Source organism: Athalia rosae, chromosome 2, assembly GCF_917208135.1.
Source record: "Athalia rosae chromosome 2, iyAthRosa1.1, whole genome shotgun sequence".
Lineage (NCBI taxonomy): Eukaryota > Metazoa > Arthropoda > Insecta > Hymenoptera > Athaliidae > Athalia > Athalia rosae.
In genome coordinates, this window is record NC_064027.1 from 27,349,040 (window position 1) to 27,370,897 (window position 21,858).

The 21,858-nt window shown below is 42.0% G+C and overlaps 1 protein-coding gene across 23 annotated transcripts in view; it reads right to left on the minus strand.

Moving 5' to 3' along the window:
* The window catches only part of LOC105685764 (potassium channel subfamily T member 2), a 103,449-nt gene that overhangs the window by 20,871 nt on the left and 60,720 nt on the right, over positions 1 to 21,858 (minus strand). For 20 of the 23 annotated variants that reach the window (XM_048650876.1, XM_048650874.1, XM_048650867.1 and 17 more), the window contains 4 exons: positions 8,273 to 8,352; positions 5,920 to 6,019; positions 5,165 to 5,363; positions 892 to 966 (listed from right to left, as the gene is read on the minus strand). In XM_048650876.1, coding sequence (XP_048506833.1) covers positions 892 to 966; positions 5,165 to 5,363; positions 5,920 to 6,019; positions 8,273 to 8,352 — 454 coding nt within the window. Of the gene's footprint in view, positions 1 to 891; positions 967 to 5,164; positions 5,364 to 5,919; positions 6,020 to 8,272; positions 8,353 to 21,235; positions 21,274 to 21,858 lie in introns of those variants that run through there. The other 3 variants (XM_048650870.1, XM_048650858.1, XM_048650857.1) reach the window with 3 other exon arrangements.

Here is a 21,858-nt window from a genome sequence, read left to right on the forward strand (position 1 = left end):
ACATAAGCTTGCATGTGTAGCTCTGGTTTACTGTTATAGAAACTCGTGAACGTTGAGTTTAATGACGTAAGCAAATTAAATTCAAGCGGTATTATCCTAATTATGCATAATACCATTATGTCTCTGTCGAATATCCCGAACGTGTGCGCGCGTGTGTGCGTGTGTGTCTGTACGTGTGCGGGGTGTGCATGGTATTTAGCCACGGGTATCGCTGTGTGTATAAGAGTTGGACCGGCTAATTTGCGACGCACCTCGTTAGGATGAAAAGCCCGATGAACTGTCCCGTGCCGACCCTCAACTACCGGAGCCAACCACCGGTTTTCATTATCCCCGATGAAATCACTCCTTCTTACACGGACGCGCACACGTTCTATACACATATTTACCGTGGTTCGTGTGTTCGTCATCTTACGCTGCCCCCCCAACCCCTTTATCTCGATGTTATCTAGCCGCCGGAGAAATTCATTTGACCTGGGTCACTACGGTTACGATCTTGCCGAGTTCACTAATCGCTCGTACGCCTATTTAATCGAGCGCGCGATGCACGGAAATTCGGAGGTTTCAAAATTACGATAATTTCAGTGCGTTGAAAAATTCTTCTTTCGTTGAAAAATCAATTTTTTCACGAGATTTGGAATTACCAAAACTTCCAACCCTTTGGACGACCTCGAAATATTTTTGAAATCAAAGTCTTTTTTCATTTTTTACCCAGCCTGCACGGACTGCCTTTTCAAGATTTGATGTGGGACAACGGTCGAGAGGGGATGAAAATTTTTTTTTTTTTCTTTCAAAAACTCTAAGTCTTATCGCAATCGTAATATAACCGAGATAAAAGAATGAAAGGAGAACACGAGAGCGCGTAATCTTGATGTATCAGAGATAAGTACTCACCGTGATGGTGAATGGGATCGTGTTGACCAATTCCAGGATGAAATGGAAGGAAAGAAGCTGCTGCCAGATGTTGCCCTGCGGAAATCAGGAGGACAGCTCAACACACCCCGTGAAAACTTGACAACGATCGTTCGTCAACGGGTATAATTCGACGACGATCGCAATTATTTATTATCAGAGTGCATTTTACTTTATCGACTCATACCGCAGCCGCGGGTACGTTTATGATTTTTCAACGTCGTAAAAATAATTTCCGATCCATACCGTTCCTAATCCAATTTCGATTCTTTCGTATAATTTTGCAGGGAATACGATTATCCTTTGGTGATTTTAATTACATATACTACAAGTATTATAGCTATATTATCATTTATCGTAATCCGGGATTATTATATATTCCATTATTATACCGCTTCGGATTTATCGAGTAGATAGGGATCATTTAATCAAACTCAATGTAATCCGAAGCTCACGATGCACACCGTTGGTCAATTTTATTTTCTGATTTCTATCTACCCACGAATACGAACGTTATACGCTAGATCTGTGTAGAATTCAATGTACGGGTCAAAGTAGAGTCCAAGAGATTTTCGAAAACGTGAAATACCGACAGATCCAAAGTCTCCTGTGACCGACGAATATGCCGAAAATTTTTATCCAGACGTAAGAGTTTTCCAAAATTTTCAATTCCCGCATCTGCGGTAATACAAGTGTCTCTCTGTTCATCTTAATAAATGTATACAATATTTCATTACCCGGTTGAAACTGATTCTTCGTTTTTTTTTTCACATTTTATTTTCCGTACACATTACATCCGCTAAAATTGCGATCAAATAGAATATCACAATTTCGCTAACTGCGGCTGCATTAGAGAAATAATGATGACTTTTGCAGTTGTAGCAAGTGGGTGGATGCACTAAAGAAAATTGCATAGAGAGACAGAGAGAGAGAGAGAGAGAGAGGAAGCGAGAGAGAGAGAGAGAGAGAAGAAAACTGAAAAAAAGGAGGAAGAGGACGAAAAAGCAACGAGCAACTTTCTTACACTGGGCGGTGGTGAGACCCCCCGGTCTTGTGGATGGAACCTCGAACCAAAGTATAAAGCTGGCTTGGCTAAGCGACTTGGAAATAAAAGTGAACGAGTTACTTCGTTCCCGTGGGTTAAAAGGGGTTGTGTACGGATGTTGCGGCATTCGCCTCTATATTCCTCGCAAGGATATAACTTCATACACCACGCACGGGTTATACTGTATATATATACAGTATATCTATAGGTTCAACGCCATCTACATACATATATATAAGTATGTATAGATGTGTGCACGTATACGCCGGGTAAATATAAGACGATATCCGATGCACATCGGTGTTATACACAGGTATAGGTATACCACTCGAAGTTGTTATCCCGAATGGAAGTGGAGAGGCGCGAGTGCGACAAGGTGTAAAACCTGCGAGCGAGCCGCGTTTTACGTGTGTATACAAAATGTGAAAGAATATATCGTTAAACGTTCGCGTTCCGTGCTCGCTAAAATAGCAAAAATATTCACGTACATCGGATAAAAGGATATTTTCTTAAATTTGAAAATACCGCGACGCAATTCGCGGGGAACGACGCGGTTTACGATGGCGGAAAAATTCACAAACTATTCGGCATCGGACTTCGAGATTTTTTTCTCCTCTTTTTCTCACTTTCAAACGAACGAGGGTCTGAAAATTGGAAAATTAGTTTATCGTTCTCACGGTTTTTTCTTCTCCGTTCCTTGCGATCCCGAAATATATTCTAAGTTACGCCATCGGAGGCCTTGATAATCAGCCATGATTCTACACGCGGTGTAGGTAACATAATGTGTCGTTGAAGCTTCTTTTTTTTAACTCAGCTGAGAAAGGTCGTCGCCGAGCATCTCGAGGTCAATTACTTGGGTCAGTGGAATTGACCCGCTCCGATTGTTAGGTAAGTGTTAAATTTCTTACGCGGATCGTCGCCTTCGGATTACAAGAGAAGCTTTGAAGATCGGCTACCGAGCGATACCTATATACAATAACGTACAAATCATGCAGAATAACTGGCTTTTCGTCGCTGAGGTAACAGGAGCGCGAAGAGAAGGTTGAAACGAAAAAAAAGAGGAGGCAAAAAACGGGGGCAGGACTGTCGGTCCGAAATTATAAAGACGAGCCAGTCGATAACGAGGTATGAATTTTTCGGTCGACGACGGGTCGTCCCGATTCAGCGGAATCCGAAATAAAGTTTACGGGTATTCAGGAACAACAAGCGGATACGCTCGTTCAGTTTTGTTCCGCCCTTACGGCGGTATCAGTACTTTTTCTCGTGGATCAGGAGCCCCCGGTAACCGCGCTCGGATTCAACGTACGGATACGTCTCGCGGAAATCCCGCGTGAGTGAAAGGAGCTCAAATTATTATTCCCATCGCCCCGGAGGAGTCGAGGATAATTGCACGTCGCACTCCATTACGGGTACATTTACTCCGTCGGATTTCGTCTCGCGATCAATTTATCTGCAAATGGGTGTAACTACGGCAGGTACGCCGCCGCGGGCGAGGAGAGCGGAAACGCCGCGCGGTGCAACCTCGGAACGCGCGTATGAGTGTCACGCCAGATTTTGCGAAGGTGGCATGAGGTTCGGTACCTCTACGATCATTAGCCTTAAGCCAGGATTATGCCCCGTGTCCCTGGGGACCTCCCGGCTCTCAGGTGCCTCACCGACTGTTCCGGACCGCGGATCCGGGATCCGGGACACCCCACCCCCCTCCCCCCCAGGGTTCGGGATTCGGGATTCGGAAACCTCGCCGAAGACATGTAAATTTCGACACTACGTGCGCGGTGTGCGTTGAAAAACAAACGAACATCGAGCAAATCGGCGAATAAATAATGTGCGACAAACGGAGCAAGTTCCACACGCGTATGGTAAACGTATAAACTGAATAATCAGATCATAAATATATTCTCATATACCTACCCGCGAATGGTAATTGGTTTTCGGTATCGCGTCGTACGTCCCGCAATAGTTGTTAAACTTTTGGGATCGTATAACATAATAACTGACCCTAATTATATATGCTTTTTGCATGACTGATGAGAAATTCACTGAAAATCCGTTTCGTCTACGTGCTTCGGTGAAAACATTTTCAATACCCCACATCTGTACAGTTTCGGAACCTGGAACTTTTTCGCAAAGCTGCTACTCGACTACGTACGATATGATAATTGTGCGTATTACGAACGTTGGAAACCAGAAAATAAAAAAAAATAAAAAAAATGAGGAAAACGAAGAGAATATTCCCATTCTGTAATCCACCCGACGCTTGACCTCGCGAAAATCCGAGTTTCCGAAACTTTCCTCGAAAGAGAAAAAGGAATGAATAAAAATCAAATTCGAACAATGTCGGTCGAACAAAAAGAGCGCCACTTTAATGAAGACAGATTGTAACTTTACTTTACTTATGTTTTTCGCTCTCTCGTTTCGCGGGAGTTCTACGCCGCGTTTATTTTATTTTTTTAACTTCGTTCCCGTTTTTCTTTTCCCTTCTTCGCTTCTCTTTTTCCACGCTAACAATAAGAGTTTTGAATCTTTTGCCACATCGCTACACCTGGGCGCGGCGGTGCAGGGCGATATAACATTAGTACAACCGCTCCGGGACTTGGGGACGGAAAGATAAATTGGCCATGAAGAATTTCCCCCGTACGTAGTTATACCATAAGCGTACACATACGTCCTTCCTCCTGTCGTCCCGAACCACACTTCCCGCTTATACCTACTTTTTCCTCCGAGTAAAAATATTCATCTTATCTCGATACTTTTTTCTCTTCCGACGTATCGCCTTTGCGGTGGAAAGGGTAGGTACTTCCCTTTTGTGATTTTCTTCTCCACTTTTATTCGACGTTCGACGAAATTAGTTCATTCGAAAGAGTCGTTTGAAACGTTGATTGGATTAAAATATCTATGAATTGTACGAGTGATGTATACGGAGTCAGTTTTTTTGAAATTCAATTTCATACCGCGTTATACTGCACCGGATAACTGAATACGAAAGCTTTTTCTTCAGACGAAGTGGATACACGACACACCGATACCCGCGCCGGCGGTATCAAAGGTTCCAACGCGGACCAAAAGAGCGAGAGGGAGAGAGGAAAAGAGAAGCGAGAGGGAGAGAGAGAGAGAGAGAGAGAGAGAGAGAGAGAGAGAGACGAACAGAAGGGGAAAGACAAAGAGAGAGAGGTGAAAGTTGATTTTCAATTAAAAGTTTATAAAGAGTACCTTATATCCCAGGTAGGCGAGGAGGAGAGCTTCCGTCAGCGATATCATCGCGAGGAAGACTTGCACCCCCCATAACTCGAGTGGTCTTCTAACCCAGACGATCGCATCCCAGTTTATCGTTGGATTTTCCTGAAATTCTTCCTCCGTAAGGTTTTGCGATATAAGAAACTCCGTTTTGTTCGCCGGCGTGCAACCGTAACTGCAGATTATAAGAGTAAGGAGAAAAATGAAAAAATTGGGAAAACGAATCGGTCGCTAATTCTCTTCTTTTTTTTTTTCATTCAAATCGTCGAAACGACCAAATTTTTCGGTGAACAATGATTTCAGGGAGGGGGGGGGGGGAGGAAAGAATAAATTTCGTAGCGATAATATTTTCGGTTGATTTTTTCCGTTGAAAATTTAGCGGTCACCTTCGGTAGATATAACATACTCATGTACTAATAGCACCACGAACTACAGAGTTCGAAACTCCGTTGTAACTCGATCAATGGGAACTGTCCACCTTCATGTACATCCCGAATGACTCGAACTCCGAAGTAGAACAGAAATAATGGCAAAATGGCAAAGTTATATCGAACTTTAGCAATCGCTATCGCCGCCGTTCCATTGAAAGGGTTTGCGAGTAGAGATACAAATGGTGTTACGTTGTACTACTTCCGTCAGAGATGCGGTACACTTATTTCTCGCAATTATTATTGAAATATTTCCATCGCGATCCGTCGTATCGCTGTTATTTTTTCATTCTATTCACTCACCATGCCGCGAACGTTGGATCGTTGTCGGTAACGACTCTGAATATGTACAGGAAGCAGGTGAGCAGTTTGAAAAAAAGATTGGCCAATCGTATCCTCAGACCTGTAACAAAATGGAGACAGGCGGTATTTGTATCTGCTTAGCGGTGCAAGTGGAATCGCAATTAAATTCTATCATCGAGAGACCTTTACTTTATCGGCTTTCATCCCCCGCCGGGGCACAAAAGGAAGAACTGCGGCCGAGACGTTAAATACACTCGAGGATAATTTCGCGCCGCGGTATTACGGTACTCTACGGAAAATCCTTGTGCGGATGAAATTCAAGTAATGTGAACGGAATTCAAAGTGCTATCGATTTTATCCTACCTATGCACGCGCGTATGGGTATACATATACGTATATACATGTACGTACGTAGAGCGAATTTCTCTATAATTGCGTGTGCGAACAGCGTATTGTGGATCGGGTGTACGGGTTATACGTGTGTAACGTAAACTACATCCAACCGACGGTAATCCTTTACGCTGGCCCCCGTAATTCTAATCAAAGATCAAGGATCGCTTTGCGCCTCAAAGTCAGAAACATCCGACCGACTACGATGACTGGAGGTCCCTTCGCGACGCTCGGCAGTCGAGTATTTATTCGAAAAATTTTATATGATTTTATTTTTTCTCTCTCTCTCATAGCGCTCTTATTTATTCGCCTGTTTTTTTTATATACTCACCTTCCTTTGAACATCGTCGCCCCAAATTAGGGAGACGTAGCGTCGTGTCTTTTATATTTTTACAACCTTGGCAAAGACAAATAACGGGACACGTCGAATTCAAACCTACCACTCAAAGTTCCCTGTTCAAACACCCCCCGATCAGCGGTACACGTTTTACGCCCTCGTATAAAAAGTACCGTCAACGTTCTCCACCTCCCCCCCCCGTACACGCGATACATATATGTATGCGTTACGTAGTACAAAGGTAGACGCAGGTGCGAACGCGCCCGCTTTCCGAGAAATCGGGCGCCGATTTTTCCACAGAGATCAAGCATGAATTTCGATCGACGACGTTTCTCATTTTCGAGGGTGGCTTGGAATCGAGCCGCGATAACGGGTCGGTTCAATTGGCGAACCGTTGACCACGATATCAATTGGCCGATACCGCGAATATTGGTCAAAGTCCTCGGATCACAGTGGAGAATTCGTGTACAGAGAGACGGGGTGGGTAACGTACAAAGCTACAGGAAGCACATTGTACGTACGTACAACACGTAGACGTTCAACCGAGCGTGGAAAACTTGCGCGCTGTACCTATACCCCGCTCACAATTAGCCTCCGGATCGATGCATTATCGGAGTTCACTTTGCTTTGCCATCTATTTTTAGTTACGATCGAACACTCGCCGTATATATATATATATGTATATACTTATCGTACCACCTTTGTACAACTTCGTGTCTGTCCTCACCCTACTTTTCGCAAACGTTGCAATTGAAAACTAAATACACGTATCCTTGTCAAAAGGGAGTGCGGGAGGCCGTTCGAATTGCCGGTTTGTCGCCTGGGCGGAACGACCGGGGTGAAGAACGAACGAGCGAACGACAGGACGATCGAATTTTCAGCTCATTTTTTTCCCCATTCGTTGCGACGGAGAGAAGTTACTTACCCAGCTATTTATCCGTTAGCAAATTCGTCTGAGTTAAAAAGGAACGAATCTTTTCGCCGACTTTTTGGCGACGCCGATCGATGCAACTTCGGCAGCGCGATCGTCGCGATTCCGGTATTTCCGCTCCGTCCGAAATGTGAGGTCGACGATGAAGGATCGGACAAACTTTCTCCGACATCTTACAAAGCGAGGTCCGCGGAAAAACGAGATAAAAAAAGAAAAAAAAAAAAAAAAAAACCGAGGGTCGTCGAACGAAGTAAACCTCGGCTATGACTTTACGAGCGCGAAAAGTTATTATTCGAGCCTTATCCGCGCGAGATACGGGGATTTCTGGTCCTGGATGTTACACGTACATGATATACATGTATCTACATCTACACGTATACCTACCTGTGTGTATAAAGAGAAACGGAAGTGGGTATTATCAGAGACCATTTACGAGGTCCTCGTAAAAAAGACGATCGCTGTCTATTCCATTTCATTTCGTTCCATTTCATTCTACAGCTTTTCATTTTCACCCTATTCCAAGAGTGACGTATCCTATACATATACGTATACCCATACGCGGACGATCTGAGGTACAAATTTCTCGCCGGTTAAAACTTTTATCGCGCAATCTTTGAAAATTTACGCTCCGATTTTCCGAGCGAGGAGGAAGAAAAAAAATAAAAGACCGGTTCTTCGGACCGATTGATACTCACTGGATCGTTGATTTTTTATGAAGTAAAGCTGGAGACGCTCGTTGAATGTATTTTCGTTCACGTAGTACTCCACCCGAACTCTGAAACAAAATAACGAAGATTAGCAAAAAAACAGAAAAAAATGTAGAAAAATTCTCAAATGCACATCCGCGATGACGGACGTTGAACGATTCAACGATTCCCCGTATTTCTATATTTATGATTCGCCCGTTCGTTGATCGCTCTTCGAGTAATTTATTTTTAGACACGCGACGGAATCGCGTTGGCGTATCGTAGTCTAGAAATAGGTTTTCACAAAACCGTGACGTCGTACAGACGTCAGATCTATAGTGATATTATCCAACCGCGTGAGCGTGTACCGCGAACGAATCGGAACTTTGATGATGACCGTGTGACGCAACGACTCCTACGTCCGTCTTGATCGTACCAACGGCGAATTATTTCACGAATTACGTGCACGGGTCTCATTCCTCTAGATTTTTATCTCGATTTTCTCGAGGCCGAAATCCGAGGCGGAAGTCTGTCGAGGGATAGCTGTTTTTCTTTTTTCTTTTCGTTTTTTTTTCTATGAAAAACAGGATCGACATTTTTCACCCACTTTGGTGCAGCAAGGGCGTCGAAATATCGAAAAATCGACGGGAGCTTTTTCATTTCGTTATTGATTTATCGTTATTTTTCTTATGATTCGTTGATTCAGGGAATCGTGGAGGATTGGGAAATCCTTTTTTTCGGATCGATTGATCGATCGGAGTTTTGCAGTATGACGCGGGGTGATTGTAAGAAAGTAGAACCGGCCAGGTGTGTTCTTGTTCTTTCCATCGGTCGTCGAAACTGCATACCGATGTATCTGTTACCTCGCGGTAACACATACGTACCTGTAATTCCGTCGGTTGCAGTTAAGAAATACGGTTTTCACACCGTTTCTGTCTAACATTTCTGAATAATTGGTTTCTCGCATCGTCCGTATTATACACGTATAGCCGCGAGCCGCACGTGTGAAATTACTCGTTGATTGATATCGCCATGGGAAATAGGAGGAATGTCAATTTCCGCAAACACGTACATACGTATACTGTATATACATATATAGGTATACGGACACGTTACGCAGGTAGGTGTGTTACCGCGGAATCGAATTTAGCATACGTAAGCGATACATTTAAATTCATTCTCGAATAAAAGTAGGTCGGGTGAGGTTGGGATGTTCTTGTGCCTCCATCTCCTCGGCGAATAATAAATTTTCACCGCATCGGGGCTGATTCGAGAATTTCCTCATTTTGATTTCGCTCTTTCGTCTCTCGACACGTATTTCGGGAGCCGTCGATCCGCTTCGACGGCGGGTTCGTTGTATTTTTTTTTTCCCCGAGAATGGTTTACGTGCAAACCGCAGACAATGACGGCTCGAGCGCATCACGCCATACATCAGGCACATCTATCGACGCGCTTTTCGCTAATTACTGTAAAACATCGCGATAGCTCGCGTCTATGCCGGGCATAGTCCGTCTCTGCGTCGGTGGTGCTCTAGACCGACGAGTCCGAAGGTGTGTGCTAAATGTGATTAGAGAAAGAGCAGGTGGTCGGTTAAACTTCTGAACACGCAATTGCGGAATACCGTGCGATCCGTATCTATATTATAAATTAGAAGGTGGGAGTATTATATCCCCCGTATACCTAAATATGCCAGATACGCGCGTTATAGCCGCTACGCATATTTAAATGTATGATACATATTTTCGTTTTTTTCTCTTCTTTTTTTCGTTTTTCATTCTGATATCTCCACGCTCCAGCCCCGGAATATCGAATGATATTTTATTCAGCGAGAAGCTCGAGAATATCTAGTTATAGAACGTAAGGGATCGGTTTAATTGTTGTCGAAGTTGTTGAGCATATATAATTAACCGCTTTTATCAGGCATCCTCAGAGGATCTTGGCAATTAGTTTCACCTAATTAGCCGCTCTCGAGGTTTAATATTCTAACACATTTAGGATGAACTCGTTTCAACGATCCCTCGTACAGGGAGGCTCACGTATAATAATATTTCATACCTTATCCGAAAATCGAAATGAGAGCGAAATGTTATATATTTTCATTCAAAGTAAGAGACCTAATTATAATTGGGCATAATCCGTTCGGTGTATCGAGCACAAGTGCAGCGGAGGAACGAAAAAACAGAAGTGAGAAAGAAAGAACAGAAGAAGAGGGGGAATGGAAGAAAGAGGGGAGAAAAAAATTGACTGGAGTAGAAAGAAAAGCATCGACCAAGAGGGATTACTTTGCTTTTCATATTCGGTGTTGCAGGTGGTTTGGTCCTGGCAAACAGAAAAATTCAATTTACACCAGCTATTACACTTTCAAATGCAGCGGCTGCGGGGAATCAGAATATCCGAATCCTCGACGTCTAGGTAGGACGCCTGGAAATTCACCGTGACATTTTCGTACCGACGACGTTATGTATTACATGGACCTTCGTCGTATACGTGGCTATATATGTATTACATAGTCTGCTGCAGTACGCAGAAAACCAAAGCGTCGAATTAAAGCAAATTTATAATTGAATAAACATAAACGCGTTAAAACCGACTCGAATCGGTCACACGAACGAACGACGTTACGAACAATAAGCCCGGTAATAATGACGAAGATCGCTGTAACAATCGCAGTCACAATAACGACGTCAACAATTGTGCTGCGTTTGGAAGAAAACAAAAAAAAAACAATCAAACGACCGAAACATCAAATCGAAAAAAATCATATTTGTTCCTTAACTAAGTGGAAAGCATCAGCTGGTTTGCCTCGAATTTGTATCTGGCATACACATACCAATTCCACGGACACTTGAGGATAGGGTTGTACGTGGGGCTCTTATTATGATGTCAGCTGCTGCACGGGGGGTTCAAGTTCAACAGCCGTACATAGGTATAGGTATATAGGAGAAGTCGGCGCGAGAATATCTTGTAATCTCTATGCTAATTAGTTTTCATTATTTCCTACCTCGGTGTAAGAATCGTACAGCTAACTGATTGTAAAAACACTACGAACGAGTGCGACTCTACGTTTACGATTCGCTTCGTCTGAACTCAACAAAACGCGACCCGCATATTATCGCGAGTTACCACATCCCCGCGAATGAAATTTTTCAAACGCCAAACACTTCGAGTTCCCGTACAAGAAACACCTCCGAGGATTTTTTTATCAAATGAAAGCCATTATATCTGAGAGGGCAAAATTTGTACGATAAATTTTTTCACACTCAATTTTTTTGCTTCACAAAATCTAATCGGAAACAAAATCAAAAGTGCTTGTGCGAAAAACGTCAGAATGAAATATCAAATTCTCGATACACCGTAATCGTTGCGATCGAGGTCCACAAGTTTGACAATTTGAAAAATTCTTGAAAATCGTTCGATTTTTCAAATTCCGTCTCCTGTTCAACAGCAGATCGTGGGTGCGTACCGTCGTTGGTCTGAGCAAATTTTTGGGTAAAATATGACGTTTTTATTTCGACATGTTGTAAAAAAACGTTTCATGACCGTTATTCAATTTATCTGGAATTCGGGAGATTTATGTTCCTTCGATAAAACTTCATTCGACTCGGTTATGATTATTACTCGGGAAGAAATCAATAATTTTCATTTATCTCTTCTTCTTCTTCTTTTTTTTTTTTTCCTTTGATTTCTCTTTTTTTCGACAATCTGTAACACGTTTAGCTCCCCGCACGAATTTCGACATAATATCAAACGTTCGCCCCGCTAATATAAATTTTCACGGTAATACACGCGGATTAAATCTCCGGTGTTCAATATGAACGAGGTTTGAAATTTCGCAATTTACAAGGTATCGTTGGAGACGTGTCACGGTCCCGTTTCCCGCCGGGACCTACGCCACGATATTACCGGTACACACTTTTAGATACAGAATAAGCGCGCGTGTGGAGCTTTGATCCTGAGATTTCCTAATTTTCTTCTCTAGGATATTTACCGGCACTTCAAGAAAAGCTCGTCCGTCAGATGAAGATTGGCTTACTTCCGAGGAATAGAACTCGCGGCTGCCGCACTCCACAATCAGAACAAAGGATTCTCGCTCGACGTTGAACGGAGAGGGTGGAAGTGAACGTAGATTGATTCCAGCGTAGTTCGGAAAAATCAGATTTCCCTCACCTCCTCATTTTTCCCGTTATTTATTTAGTAGCGTTTTTTCATTTCGTCCATAGCCTTCCATTTCTCCGCGAGTTTCCTTCCTCCGGCGTTTCGCCGCTGATTTCGCCCAACAGTTGCTCCGAAAATTATATTATCGCGGCTTCCGCCTATCAACTCGGGCGTTCGCGTACGTACGCGAGTCCACACCGTGCGGATATCCCTGTGTACATGTAAATCACTCAGCAGCAGCGGGATCGATTTTCACCGATAGTTTCCGTGCACACTATAATACCGGTTAAGTACACGTAAGCTGTTGTTGGTTGGAATTTTGAGCGAGGTGACCTTACCTCTCATCTCCAGAACCCTCGAGTGTTGGCCTAAGTTTCGGTCAGGATTTAAACCCGTATACCTACTTTAAAAGCTTTCACGTACTATACATAATGTAACGAGTATTTTCCGTCTCGTCCGGATAGATCGGGCTCTCCAGAAATACACCGTGATTTTTTTTTTTTTTTTTTTCTTCTCGTTCTCTTTTTCTTTCCAACAGGTGACGGACCATTTGGGAATCAATTTTTTAGAATCGACGAGAAATTTCGCAGCTTCTTCGAAACTGTCGTACATCGCAATGAATCAACGAATAAATGACGTAAAAAATGCGGGGTAAAGAATCGAGCAAAATGACCAAGCTAGTCGTTGCGGATTTAGAAATGGTTGGAATATAGGCACGTATTTTAACCGATGCGTATTCGTCATTTGCGCTTTTAATTGTTTTCACTTTCGCGTACATACGTATATACGTGTATACGTAGACCCAGACGTGATGTTCGTGTAACGCGGTGGTGCCGTTGGGTGTTGAAACACGTAATTATTTTGCAGAGCTGACCAAAACCGCAATCAGAAAGACAATAGGTGGTTAATGTCGGTCATAATAGCGATGGCCACACCTACACGTATTCGCGAGCATGTTTGTTAAAAAATTACACGCCAGAAGTTGGTAGGCGAACGCGGAGTTTCTTTTTTCATTTATTCGAATCCGTAATGCCGTTTCGTTGCCGAAGAGAAACGATTTCGGCTAATTGTAAGCCACCTCCGGTCGGTCGTCAACGTCCGTTGCGAAAACAATATAAATCTATCATAGTCGTACACATGCTCTTAATAGGCTTTAATTTAGTATAATGATGATAATAATGACGATAATAGACAATTCGATGAAACAAAAGAGAGAAGCTTCTAGTTTGCAATTTCACTTCGCACCCCTCACCTCCTCGTTGATGATGTATAATTCATCGTTTCGACCTCTGCATATGTGCGTGAAAATAACTTTGCTGATTTCGTTTGTAAATACGTACGAGCGAAGTTGTATAGATTTTAGTTTCAAAAAGGCGCGTAACTCGGATGAAAATTCTAATGAAATTTTCAAATCCAATTTGACTCGCGGAGCGCGACAAAATGCTCCTGTGATTCCGGTGCCTTCGAACCGCCTGCGTCCATTCGAAAAATCGCGATTCACCCCAAGACGAACTCTCCTCTTCCGGAACCATAGAGGGTATGATCGACGTTGTATCATTCTACGGATACACCATATTTTTAGGGGTACGTTTTGACCCTACAAGCGAATTCAGACTTCCCGTTTTGACGCGTTCAACTCGAAACTGTGAACGACAATCGCTACAGGAGTTCCAAAACTAATTATTTCTCTTTACCGCATCGTTGAGTCATCGTGCCGGTCGTATCTCAAATACACGTCGTAGACGAGGAACAATGGCTCGGAAAAGAGGTGGATAGACTCGACTGAATAAACAGTTTTCCGTGATGAAATTCTGCCTGAATTTCATCGATGAGTTTATTTAATCGAAAACCGTCCGAAACAACCTATGAATTTTTTCATCGCAATGTGCCAGAAACACCGAAAAATCTAGCTCCAACGCGAAGAGAAAATACAGTTCAAACTGAAAAATTACCTTTTGAAATCGGTTCAACGAAACGATTCTGATGATCAAATGAAATTTTCTCAAGTAGACGCCACTCCGTTGAATCGTATCTGCGTCGCGGTGTAATATACGAAGTGCCAGTTTCAATAGACCGGAAGTAAGTGGACAAAATTATTCATGAATAATGAGGGCTCTTTCCCGTCCGCGTTCTTGATTTTCACCAAGGAGGTATTAATATAATAATACATATATATATAGATACACCGCGTTTCATGATTCAAAACGAAAGCGAGTAAAATCCTCGGCGTATTTTCCCCGGATTTCAAACAATCCGGCTGTACCGGCTAATGTGTATCAGAGCGGAATGAGCTCCGACCCCCCCGAGGAGTGGAAGGCGAAAAAACGACAAAAAAAAAAAAAAAAACTGAAATACAATAAAATAAATTCATTTATACGTGTAAGTTGATGAAAAAAAAAAAAAAATGAAAAGGAAAAAGAAACTCGGCTGGGTGGAAATCCTCTCACTGTCGTTTTTCGGTGAGCGTCGTCCTTCGCCGGGGCACGGATAAAAGAAGACCGAGTAAAATGAAGAAAGAGAATGACGAGAAAAAAAAAAGAAAGGTGAGGAAAAAAAAGTGGGTAAAATAAAACAATAAAAAGAATTGCCGGCTATATAGCCGCGGGGGAAAATTGGAAATTATTCTACCTCCGAAAGTTCTTTGTCTCCGAACAGTGTGAAAATACGAGAAACTGGGCGACGCCAAATGAAAACGCGCGTCGTTGATATTTAAATGGAGTTTCGAATTACCGCGGGGGTAGAAATCACCCCGTATAACACAATGCAATCATCCATTCTCTTGTTTCATCGACGCGCACCGTATAACGCCTACATATATACGCCACGGCGGAAATCTCCTTTCGAGATCTTTAATAATAATGACGAAATGCGATACGGTGGAAAATAAAACAAACTCATATTATACGTATAACGCAATATGATTCAACGGCCCTAACACGCATTATACATACATATACCTACGCTGCAAAGCACGCGACGTACATACATAGTTACGGCTGCAGTAACACGCCACTTAAGGGTCCAAAGTTTCGCTCGCGGACGTCGATCCCAATTTTTGTGAAAATCCGAACGTCGAGAGACTCGAGGGGCATCTGAATTCGTTCGGGAAACTTTATTCCGAGATTTTGATCGGTCAGCGGGCACCCGCCTACGGTAGGGCCACGACCCACGTCACCCTCGAATTATACGTGACGATAATTAGCCCCGAAAACAAGAGAAGAGAAGACGCGTCCGACATTTTTGCCGTAAGTTTATCTGAGCTGTACTTGAGGGAACGAAGTAAAGACAAAACGATACGGCGCCCTGTCGAAAATTGCTCCAACACACCGCGCGTGTATATATGGCGATAATTAAACCGAAGCTTCGGTTTATTGAGTTTGGGAGGACTTAATCATCCGGCGTAACGAGGAACCTGCTTCCATCTCTGGAAAAACCGCCATCCCCTAACGTTATTTATCACTCGTTTGTTGTCATATCCTTCCATGTAGATGGGTGTACGTTTGTATGTTATATGGATGCGAGGGATGAAGGGAGAAAAAATCATACAGCGGTGTCGCGAGCTAGCGGCGACATGATCCGGTAGATCTTATTTCCCAGGAGTCTCGTGATTCGATCAGACCCACGTGTTCTCTTTTTGAAATTTTTCTTTTTAACCTCACTAGATACATACAATAGTACAGTAGGCGAGGTGTGTATACCTATGTATGTACAGGTATATATATATATAACGGTAGAAAGGTCCAATAACCCCCTGGGGACCGTTCGTCTTATTTGTGGCTTATAGTCACGGTGGAAGATTTAAGTAACGGTGGCGGAAACAAAAAACAAAAGGAAATAAGAAGGGGGGGAGAAAAAAAAAAATTCGCGGGAGCTGGAATACGAAGGTAAGAACGTTTCACCCCTCTCGGCGGAAAGTAAGGATACAAGCATCCCTATTAGACTCCGTTAAACAGAAAGAAGAGGCGAAAGAAGAAGGAAAAGGAAAAGGAAAAAAATTCCGCATTCGCAGCAGCTTCCAGTTCCAATCAATCTTATAGCGAGGGTGGGTATATGGGTATGTATACATGATACTAATTGAGTGTACGAAGTACAGGTATTCTATATATCTATGTATTCTCTCGATGACTTCCGCAGTTTGCGTTTTCAACGAGGATATTATTTTATTTTACAATCGACACACTTTCGTCCGCGAGATTTTTATCTCTTTTTACTTTCCACTGTTGAAATAGTGAAATTTGTTTACGTGCGGTATAGGTGTATCCGTTGTGTAGGTATATGAAAAAGTATAGACGCAATTAGTTTTACTTCCCGGATTTTGTGGGGATTTAATAAAAGTAATCGGTTAACTTCAATCATAAAGATGGTTGTGCAGGTATCCGCATAAAACCTCCAACCCTTATTTATCACGGAGAATAAAATCCGTTCAACGAAGTAAATCCGGCCCATGAGTCTCCCTTAAATAACTTCCGTCTTTTTTTTACCTCTCCCCCTTTTTTATCCAAATAGGTAAGAGCATGAATGTACCGAACGAATTTCATCGATTAACATCGCTGAGTTCCAACGGATGAAACGAAAAATTATACATCCGCCTTATCCGTCTGGAAAATTTTCAACCTTCCGTGGACTTGCAGCAGTCAGTTACTCGTAAACTTCGCGATTTCGAGGGCTGAGAGTGGACCCTCGCTGTGTCAAATCGGTAGAAAAATCAAAATCCCAAATGTTCCGTTAACATGAGAAGCGAAAAAAAATGTTTCCCAATTTTCTGAATTGATTCGATTTTTTTTTCCAACTTCATAGAAAAAATTGCTGAAGAATTCAGAGAGCGCGATGGTTGGGACCTCTGCGGTTCTGTGCCCTCGAAATGTTGATGGAACGTTAGGACGGGGAAGTAAACGAGCATCGTAACGAAGTAATGATGATCTTGTATCGCTTGAAGTACGAGTAGCTTTCGGAGTGAGACGGAGAGGCGAACGCGCACGTTCCCCCCTGTTTCTATTATAATATATGTAACGGCTGACCCAACCTGACCTAGCCTGGTCTAACCCTTACTGCAACTGCTCGGGCGTCACAATTTTCGTATAGCGGTACGAGGTATACCGTTGACTGTGATTCAGGCGGCCAATCTTGGGTCGAGACAGGAGCCATCGATCACTCTAATTGGTGGCTTACCTCGGGCCCCTTAGACCCCGGAAAGCTGCCACGACGCATGTAACGTACAATCCAGGTATAAGCATCGATGGCGGCCGCCGTTCCACGCGGGGCTAATTGGTAGGTAAAGGGGACCGTTACGCGTACGGCTACCACGGAATACTAAAACATTCCCCGTGAAACATTGCAAACGACATGGTTTCTATCTCACCTTTATATTTATACCGGTACACACCCCCGTGCCCCGAAGCTGCCCTTACGCCCTTTCTATGGGGGAGAGTCCGACTGCCCGGGTCGATTATTTCAAGCTCGAGTTACCTTCCACGAATTAAATATCTGAGCGATTATGATAACCGAGATAAGCGAGATGAAAAACTTTATCGCCGATTCCGAATAGTCGACGTCAGCGTAACACGTACAACCCTCCGAACATCGTTCAGCCCGCATTTCGCTAGCCGCAGCCGAGAGGGATGAAGATAAATCTCCCCGCGTAAAACGTGTTTGATTTTTTGTAAAAAGAAAAAAAAACAAAAAACATTTTTCTATTTTCAACGAGTTTATACCCCCGAAGTTATTGCATCGCAGACGATCAGAAACGTGTCGGGCTTTCGAGTCGAATCATCCCCGCTGATTTTCCGTTGTTTAGAAACCATAATTATATTGGCAGCTTAATTTGATTTTTCAGTACATCCTAACCGGGGATCTTAATTGGCGCCCGAGTTGAGTGGATGTATACGACCTAGTTTCAGATGAAAGGCTAATAAATGAATGAGGGTGATTATTTGCGTTCTACGCAAACTTTAAAACGAACGGAACCCTTGGCAAACACTAAGTCGAATGGTTGCTTTGAGTTTTCAGCGGGAAGAGTGAAGTTATCCCGTCTAGTTTTTTCGGCTGTAAATCGAATTAGGTGGTATAGCTTTCTCGTTTTGCCGTGCGAATCAGAATTACGACCGTAGGTGTGTAACGTGAGATTATGGAGAGGTCCTGAATCAGGTGAAACACTGGAATATTTGTAAAAACTCATCGTCGCAAAAGAGATTATATCCACAATTTTCAATTTTCCTTAATTTTTGAGCCCCGGCAATTCAAAAGCGATGATATTTGTAAAAGGACGTGTGGTAAAATGCGTAAAAGTTCGTCGGATACGCCTAAAGATATTAACCAGCGTCAATATCCGATCATGTAATTGGTTCGGAAATTACATCTTGAACTTTGTACTTTATAATACGCGGTATGATATATTGCATACGAATCCGAAGCAATCAAAAATCTTCGGGGACGTATATTGGCCTCTTGAAAAAGTAATCAGTTTCGCATCCTGAACGAGATATATATATCCCAAAAAGCTTCATCCTAATCCTTATCTCCGCGTTAGTTCGAAGCGCGATGCAGGAGCAAAGCGGCTCGCCGTATCGTCACAATTCATCGTCTAATCGCGGATATTTTTCTTCATTTTCCATTCATTTTTCGTTTTTTTATTCTCATTTCCCCAGAGGGGCGAACCAAATACGTATTACATCGAGTCCATTAATTATACCTTCATCTTTCTCTTCGTTCTATAATTGTTTAATTTTTTTTTTTTTTTTTTTTCCCCATCCCTATTAACCTGAAATGCGATATCCGATACAGATTCGCTGCAACAATTAGGAGAGTCAAGAAAGGAAACAATATCCTCTTGGGTATAACAATTCTGTAATAATAAAGTTACGAAGAAAAAGCGTGACGTTCTTTCGCACATTATTTATCATTTGGTTTCGTCACTCGTGCTTCAAAATTTGGGTCCCTCGGAATCATTAATAATCCTCAGGACATTTTTCGCAGGGATAGCGTTACGCCGTCTCTCAGTTGATTGTGAGTTCCGTCCAAAGTACTTGTAATCGTCACAGAGCTTGGCTACAAGCCCCAAACGGTTACGTGCTTAATAGATAAAGATTGGGATAAATGAGGAAAAAAATTAATGGTTTTTCCTTTTTCTTCACATCCCTACCACGTACCTCGGTACACCCGGTTAGCTTGATTGTGAATCGCTTCGCGGCCAAGCGCGCGTTTGGACAATTTTTTCGTGTAGCTCTGCCGCCTACGAAAAGTTATCCAAGCGAGCTTGACCGCGAAGCGATTCACAATCAAGCTAACCGGGCGTACTTGGATACACTGGATACACACGACACATCTGTGTAGCAACTACGTCTTTACCAGATTAAAGGAAAAGCGAGAGCTTTCATGTTCAAAGAAATTTTTTTTTTTTAGCCAAATTGGGACTTATAATATTGTTCGCTTTACAGATTATCGTTTCGTATTTACGTATAGTTGAAATGTTCAGTTTGCAGGGAAAGAGCGAACAAGAATCTCGAATTGACGAAACAAGCTTGTCAGTGAGTTGCTCGCTTTGCACAATAGATGAAAGCGATGATGACAAATTTGACGTAGGTAGCGCTCGAATTATAGGTCAACTCATCTGACATAATTCGCTGCTGACTTCACCGCGTATCGGAAGATGTAAATCTGCAGAACCAGTTTTCTTACTTCTTCCTTCTATTATTCTATCTTTTTTCTCCGAACTGTTCGTAGGTAAAATGTGATTAATCAAATATTTGACTTGATATGATTATCGCGTTATGCGGGTTGAGCGATGGAAACAAACTGACGAAAAACTGAGTACAAAATAAAATGAAAAACGAAGAAGCGGGAGAAAAGAGAAACAAAAAATATATGTCAAAAATTAAAAGTACTGGAATATAAAGTTTTTCAAAGTTAGAATTTAATAAGCCTCTCGCTACACCGAATAATGTTGAAAATATGATTGACGTATATCAAACAACTGACAGTTTTTCTATCCCCAAACTTTTTTATAATCTCTTTCCTCGTTTTGTCATTTTATTTCACTCTCGAATCAACTTGGAAAGTTTTTTTTTTGCTTTTTCGCTACCATGCCGGAGACTTTGAAACTTTGAAATCTTGATCTCGCGTTACATAAATAATATATATGCACATACATATGTATACTTGGTTTGCCACGGAAAACAATATCGCTCACTTTTTTATCGTCATTATCAATGATTTGTAATAATTTTTCGCTTCATCGAGACGCAGAATTGTGCCGCGAAAAAATCATTTGTAAAATTTTGTCCGCGTTCGCGGTCTAATTGCATCCCTCGCTAGATAAAGCGTGTCTTCAAAGTGTATATAAATGTAATATACATAGGTATGTGTACATAAATTTTCTATATACCCGTACCCTATATTTCATGCGAGTGTATATATAGGTATACAGATGTATATATATGTACGTAGCTTTATATAGTTGGAATCACGGGAAAAGCTGGTTGCTTTTGCTTCTGGGGCAGAAGATCAAATATTTACCCACCACTTGACTCCTCCCCGGTCGCGTTGGGTGCGCGCGGAAACTTTTGCTGCAGTATAAGCGAGATAAAAGTAAAAAATAAAATACTGAAAGCATTAAAAAAACATTTTTTGAAATATGAAAATTAATAATGATGAAAAAAGAAGTCGAGGAACGTGGGAATAAATAACGATATGGGAAAAATGTATTGGATTCGAATGATTTAATTAGGAGATGTTGAGGAGACGGTATGAAAAAACTTAAATAAATGAAACTAAAACCAAGTGCAGAAATCTAGAATCTCTGCACTCGTATTGCATACATACCTATCCGAATTCGGCTCATCCATCTCGAAAATTCAAGTTCATGATGTGTAACGAAACAAAAACTTTGAAACTTCAGAACTGAAAATCAAAAAACAAGGGCAAAACGAACAGTACGATGTAGCAGACGATTCAAAACTGCACGGAGGTCATGAATGATCATTTTGCGAGAAATATTTTTTCACCAATTTTTTCATACAACAGTTATTTGTTATCGTTTTCATTATCACAGAAATACAATTTCATTGGGGTTAGTTTTTATTTTCAATTTTCTCGCTGTTCGAAGCGAGTATGAGATTCATATGCATGATGAAATTTTTTCACCGTGTACCAATTTTTTTTCGCGCGATACTTTTTATAATTTTGTTTGCCAAAAAAAAATGGCGAGATTGTAGAATTTCTACGAAAAAATTCGAGCAGATTGATGAAAAAAAAAAGAAAAAAAAACTGGAAAATCGACATTTTCACCCCCTAGTCCTCGATTAATTAACCCCGACTTTGATCACTGCCCAGTTTATTTTCGATCGGATGATTTCACCGATTGTACAATTATCAGTTCAACCTATATAATAATATTGTCGCTGAGGGTGGTCGCGTTATTTTCGCATACCTAAATACAGTGTATA